General features: G+C 41.6%; 1 protein-coding gene across 1 annotated transcript in view; it reads left to right on the top strand.

Moving 5' to 3' along the window:
* Positions 1–7,253, top strand: part of prkn (parkin RBR E3 ubiquitin protein ligase) — a 28,712-nt gene that overhangs the window by 11,475 nt on the left and 9,984 nt on the right. Inside the window, exons 3-6 of the mRNA XM_050070567.1 lie at positions 309–392; positions 509–624; positions 746–882; positions 1,132–1,193. Of these exons, the coding sequence (XP_049926524.1) occupies positions 309–392; positions 509–624; positions 746–882; positions 1,132–1,193 (399 nt within the window). The remainder of the gene's footprint in view (positions 1–308; positions 393–508; positions 625–745; positions 883–1,131; positions 1,194–7,253) is intronic.

The following is a 7,253-nucleotide window of genomic DNA, read 5'->3' as shown; positions in this document are numbered from 1 at the left end:
TGATGATGATGGTGATGATGATGATGGTGATGATGATGATGATGGTGATGATGGTGATGATGATGATGGTGATGATGATTATGATGATGAGGATGATGGTGATGATGGTGATGGTGATGATGATGGTGATGATGATGATGATGATGATGGTGATGATGATGGTGATGATGATGATGATGATGATGGTTATGATGATGATGAGGATGATGATGATGATGGTGAGGGTGAGGATGATGATGGTGATGATGATGATGGTGAAGATGATGATGGTGATGATGATGGTGATTATGGTGACCTGTCTCTCTCAGGGTCCGTCTTGTTGGGAAGACGTCCTCCTCCGAGGTCGTATCCACGGCGTGTGTCAATCAGAGAGTTGTCACGGCAACGAAGCGGTAAGAGGGCGGGGCTTCTGTGTCATCGAGCCGTGATAGTTCAGTGTGTTCATCCAAAGGCATTCAGTGTGTGTGTGTGTGTGTGTGTTTGTGTGTGTGTGTGTGTGTGTGTGCAGGAGTTCTACATGAAGTGTGCGTCCCATCCGACATCAGAGGACGATGTCTCCGTGGCGCTCGACCTCATCATGACCAACAGCAGAGACGTCCCGTGTATTGCCTGCACCGATGTCATGTAACACACACACACAGACACACACACACGCATATATACACACACACACAGACACAGTGAGGTCATCACACGCTGAGGGGACGTCTGCTGTCCAACACATGTCTGTGTGTGTATCCCACAGGGACGTGGTCCTGGTCTTCCAGTGTTCAGAGCGTCATGTGATCTGTCTCGACTGTTTCCGTCGTTACTGTCAGACCCGACTCAACGAGCGCCAGTTTGTTCACCATCCTGTGATTGGCTACTCGCTGCCGTGTGCCGGTAAGACGTCACACCATGGACTCAATACGTTATTAATACAATCGATACACCCATCTGACGGGGTTGAAGTGTTTTAAATATGTTTTAATACGTTTAAATGTTTTTGTTTTTTTTAAAATACTAATTAATTTATTTCATAAATGTGTTAAAATCATTTTTAAAATGTAGGTTTTTTTAATGTCATTTTCTTTCTTTTCTTCTTTCTTTTCCTTTGTCTGTGTTTAAACATGTGACATGTGACACGTGCAGCCGGCTGCGTCAACTCTCTCATCAAAGAGTTACATCACTTCAGGATTCTGGGAGAGGATCAGGTGACACCATCCTTCTTCCTCCTCTTCTTCTTCTCCTTCTTCTCCTTCTTCTTCTTCTATAGGGTCCGGGCAGGCAATCCTGCCCGGACCCTCTTGTTTTCCTGCTCGTTATTTCTTCTTCTTCTTCTTCTCCTTCCGAGGAAATCCTACTTCCCATGCGCGAAAAATCACCAAACTTTGCACAAAGGTCCAGTCCTATGCCAGATTTGCCTAGCTGCAAACACAAGTTAGTAGTCTTCATGGTGGCGCTACAGCAAGTGTCTAAAGTTCAAAACTGTGAAAATTCACAACACATCGACCGTATGTGCTACAGCTTTGCAGCTTTCACCAAAATGGAGCCCCGATACTGAAGAAACTTTTGTACATTTAAACCTATTGCAAATTATGAAGTTCATCACTTTTTTTTTCAAAAACTGTAAAACTTCTTAAACCGTTCTCCTCCCTTCATTTTTGCTCAGTTGACACCAAACTTGCTACAGAGCATCTTCAGACTGTCCTCCACAAACTGTCCTCACAGATTTTTGATTTATCAGAAATTGAGCCTTCAGTGCATCAAGATGTTTGACTGTAAACAGTACTGTAAACATATACTTGCAAATTCTTGCCAAATAAGTTTTCAATGTTCATGAAAAAAATTGATGACGTTTGGCAAATATCAGACTTATATATCAAAAACTAAATTTTTGACAGCATTTTAAATTCTGTCCTCATGTGAACCATTGCTGTCAATGGGAATACTTTACACATCAGTTTTTCACTTATGGAGATGATCAGTAATTGTTAAAAAATTAACAACATCTCCATGCTGTCTAGATGCAAGATGTGTTTTTTTCAGATTTTTGTCTTGATAACTGAATTTATGGCAGCAGTTTGAAATCTGCCTTGACAGCTGCTGTCATCCTGGTGGCTGGCTTAGTCAGCCACATATGAGTTGTCACTGGCTGATTAGCTCAGTCAGATAGAAGATGCTCCTTGGTGTCAGAGGTTGTGAGTTCAAGCTTCAACTGATGCAAAATGTACATTGTAATGGCAACTTTCTTGTTGTCTTCCTATTCTGCCTCTTGTTGCTCAGAATTGCCTAAATTTGCCTAGAATTGCCCGGCCCTGACCATTGCTGCACAGCAGCTATAATCTTCTCCTTCTTCTTCTTCCTTTTCTTCTTCTTCTTCACACACTGTCAGAGGATTAATATATATACACACTTAATTTGTACACACTCTATATACACATTTGTTTGTTTGTTTATATCAGATATCAGATACAGATGCTTCACTCTTTATTTAAGAGACCAAACTGTCACATTAACCTTAATTTAAATCAAACTTTGTTTAAATCGAACTTTATTTAAAAGCAAACTTTATTTACATTAAAGCTGCAGTAGGTAGAAAGCCTGAAAACGGTTGATTTTTGAGTCTCATCTGAGTTAGGTTTTGTTCGTCTCCGCCCTGAGCCCCTCCTACCAGACGAGCACGCGAGTATTTTATCCTACTTGGTTCTATTTCTCCTTCTTTAGAGACTGAACACAGAGCCATGGTGAGGTGCAGAAACCTATTGTTTGTCTCAGACCACTTGATTTACATTATGCTTAGAGGATATTATAAAATTTTTACTCAATTATACCAAAACAATGTTGCCTACTGGAGCTTTAAATTGTATTAAAAATCAAACTTTATTTAAATTACATTTTATTTAAAATCAAACTTTATTTAATTTACATTTTATTTAAATCAAACTTTATTTAAAATCAAACTTTATTTAAATCAAATTTTATTTAAAATAAAACTTTATTTAATTTACATTTTATTTAAATCAAACTTTATTTAAAATCAAACTTTATTTACATTAAATTGTATTAAAAATCAAACTTTATGGGACTTCCGGTGATGGCAGACACGGAGTAGATGCTTCTACCCCGCTCTCCCATACTCTTTACAATTTTATTCTTGTTAACCCAACTCTTCATCTTTACCAACAAACTGGTTCATTGCTCTAAGACCTCAACGTCATATCGCCTCCTGAAATGGCAAATAAGCACGGAAAACAAAGTAAAAAAGACCCCAGCGAGACAACTGCTAGCGACGTTAGCATGGCCGCGCTAACCAGCCTTCTGGAAGGCCACAAGGCTGACCTAGCAACGGAGTTCAAGGCATCCTTTTCGGCGCTGGAGGCCAAAATACATCTCGTACCAGCTCCTGTGTCCAGCCACGGCCAACGAATTACATCTCTGGAAACTAATGCGGACTCAGTAGATGAACGCCTGCTAAGTCTGGAGGCTTCGTGTGCAGAGCTAACGGCTATCAGTGAAAAACTAAAACAGCGGACCTGGAGGCTCGAAGCTGCCGTAACAACGTTCGTATTATAGGACTTCCTGAGTCGATTGAAGGACCGCGACCAACTGATTTTTTTCTCCACACTGCTGACTCAACTTCTGGGCGAGGAAATACTACCGACACCACCCGTGCTAGATTGAGCACACAGATCCCTGGCCCCAAAACCCAAGCAAGGCGAGAAGCCAAAGTCGGTCATCGTCCGCTTCCATGATTATCAAACCAAAGAAAAGGTTCTCCGCGAGGCCCGTAAGAGGAGATCTGAGCTGCAATATCAGGGTAAACCTGTGGTCTTCTTTGAGGTGACCCCGAGGTGATGGAGCAACGGGCTGTATACCGAGAAGTTATGGGTCTCCTCTACAAACGCAGACTGAAACCTACTCTTCGTTACCCGGCGAAGCTGTTTATTACAACGGCCAACGGGGAAAGAATGCGCCTTTCATTAGTTGACGAGGCCAAGGAATACCTGACTGGCAGTGGCACCTAGCATGGACTCTAGACACAAGGTAACAGTGCCTGGCTGCTAGCCGTGTCACTAACAGTAAACAAACACAGACTGGATGACGCTAAAACTTTGATCATTTTAATATGCAATGGTTTGCTTGTCTTGTGTTAGTGCAGAGGTTGATGTTTTGTTAACTGAATAAGCAACTGACAGGTTTTATACTTCTGCACTAGGTTAGATTAATCAGTTCTAATTAATATTCGTCTTGTATGGAAGCTGACAACAGCAAACGTGAAGAGGCATAAACTATACTCCTCCAACTGCCACTCAGTGTAAGGTTGTTGGCTGTTTTTTTTGTTTGTTTTTGTTATTCTAACAGTCGATGAGACTCACCCCTCAAGTTATTACCTTCACTGTCAATATATATGTGTACGTGTGTTTATGTGTATATATATATGTATATATAGATCTACATTTTATATACTTGTGTTCATAATCAGGAGAGGAGCATTAGGCTCCTCTGGATAGCCTCTTAACCCTTGACTATGCACCTAATACCTCTCACATGGTTGCCTTTCAACAATTCATTTTTATTTTACTGTTGTACTTATTCTTTTTAAAAATATCTCAGGTGGTCTTATGGGTCCAGGGTTGCTTTTTCTTTGTAAATTTGGTTTAACCTCATCTTATGTTGCCCCCCCCCCCCCCCCTCCAGGGCTCAGCAGAAATTAGCACGAACAGCCGATGTCAGTGAACGGTAGGAACATTCATCTCATCTCCTGGAATGTCAAGGGGATGAACAACACTATTAAAGGCAATAAGGTAATTTCACACCTTCAGGAACTTAAAGGAGACATATGTTTTTTGCAAGAGACACACTTACGCAAGTTTGAATTCTCCCGTATTAAGAAGCCTTGGATGGGGCATCTATTTCACTCGAGGTTTTCAGAGAGGGCTAGGGGTGCAGCCATTATTATACATAGGGACATTGCCTTCGAGCCTTCTACTGTTGTCTTTGACCCCAATGGGCGTTATGTCATGGCATTAGGCAAACTACTGAACTCCCCCGTGGTCCTAGCCTCAATATACGCTCCAACTTGGGACGACGACAAATTCATATCAAATTTTTTCTCCAATATACCTAATCTTGTGGATCATCAAATAATTATTGGAGGAGATTTCAACCACGTTCAAGATACAGACCTCGACAGGTCCTCCACCAAACAATCTACATTGTCTAAATCAGCCAACGCTTTAAAGTTTCATGCAAACCAGTTAGGCCTAGCTGACCCCTGGAGGACTATGTATCCTTCCAGAAAAGCTTTCTCCTTCTTCTCTCATGTTCACCGGTCATACATGCGGATTGATTTCTTCCTGCTTGACAATAGATTATTACATGAGACACTGTCGTGCGACTATCACACTATAGTAATTTCAGATCATGTCCCGGTTTCTTTACATATAAATTTTTCTCAGGGCAGACCACCCACCAAACTCTGGAGATTTAACTCTCATTTATTATCTGAACCAAAATTCAAAGACTTTGTAGCCTCCCAAATTCAGCTCTTTTTTGAGATAAACGACACACCAGACATTAGTAGTGACATACTTTGGGAATCTTTTAAAGCCTACCTACGCGGACAAATTATGTCTTTCATCTCTGGTTTCAGGAAGTCGTAGCGCTCCAAATTGAAAGAAATCCAGAGATTAGACGCCCGATACTCTGCTGATTCCTCTGACACACTGTCTCTCTCTCTGTGTGTCTCTCTCTCTCTCTCTCTCTCTCTGTGTCTCTCTCTCTCTCTCTCTCTCTCTCTCTNGGCAAATTGTGATTTGTGATATTGGGCTTTATAAATAAAATTGATTGATTGATTGATTGATATAAGAAACGAGTACAACTCCAATCACAATATAATCTGTTGTCTTCCGGTCGGACAGAGAAGCAGCTGCTACTCACAACACAACGCTTTTTCGAGATGGGGGACAAAGCAGGCAAACTCCTGGCATATAAAGCATGGGCTGAGGCGGCATCTAGACTCATACCGAGGATTAAGCTGGATTTGGATGAAGTTACACCCGATCCCACCACTATAAACGCCTTTGCTGACTACTATTCTAGATTGTATTCCTCCGAAACCTCCTCAACTGATTGGGAAGGCCCGAACCCTCTTGACCTGCTTACGTACCCACAAATTGATTTAGCGGCTGCAGTAGATGTGGGTGCACCAATCACTGTGTCTGAGGTTAAAGAAGCGATGAAAGCCTTACAGAGTAATAAATCACCCGGGCCCGACGGTTACACCACAGAGTTTATTAAGACCTACTCTACATCTTTAGCCCCAATTCTAGTCCGAGTTTTAATGAGGCCCTGGAAAAAGGTCGACTGCCACCCACTCTATCAGAAGCTTCAATCACCATATTGCTAAAAAAGGATAAAGATCCGCTACTGTGTAGTAGTTATAGGCCAATCTCTCTCCTGAACATAGATTTCAAAATTTTAGCGAAAGTGTTAGCCGGTTGCCTCCAGAGAGTTATGCCAGTTTTAATCAATCCAGACCAGACTGGCTTCATTTCTGGGAGGCACTCATCCTCAAACACTCGGAGGTTATTCAACATTCTTTACTCCCCTCCTACCGACTCTCCTGAACTCGTTCTATCCGTTCTATCCCCTCAGTCTCTGTCAATGATCTGGTTCATAGTTTCAGCTCTAAAGCTATGAATATTATGGACAATATTGCCCCCATGAAGGTCAAAGTTGTCTCTGGTAAGAAAAAACCACCATGGAGGAACGCCACACGGATAAAAGCTCAAAAAAAGAGAATGTAGAAAAGCAGAACACAGGTGGCGAAAAACCAAACTCCAGGTTCATTATGACATCTATAAGGAAAGTCTGCACATCTGTAACTTGGAGCTAAAAAGGGCGCGGCAGTCCTTTTTCTCTGAGATTATCAACAAAAATAACAACAATGCACGGACTTTATTTACTATTGTTGACAGACTGACAAACCCATCAGCGTCAGTCCCTCCTGAACTGCTATCCACCAAGGCATGCAATGACTTTGCTTCTTTTTTCACAGACAAGATTTTAAAGCAAAGACAGACAGTCTGTAACTCCAACACAGTGGCTATTTCACCTGTGCCTCATAAGACTACTCCAGTTAATTTGGCACTTTTTCACCCATTAAATTATGCTACTTTGACAGACATAGTTAGAAACCTTAGGTCCACTACCTGCTGCCTTGACACTCTGCCTACAAGCTTTTTTAAAGATGTTTTTAACTGCATAGC

The sequence above is a fragment of the Epinephelus moara genome, chromosome 19 (genome assembly GCF_006386435.1).
Source record: "Epinephelus moara isolate mb chromosome 19, YSFRI_EMoa_1.0, whole genome shotgun sequence".
Lineage (NCBI taxonomy): Eukaryota > Metazoa > Chordata > Actinopteri > Perciformes > Serranidae > Epinephelus > Epinephelus moara.
The sequence above is the reverse complement of the archived record's forward strand: the minus strand, read 5'-3'. Positions and strand labels throughout refer to the sequence as shown.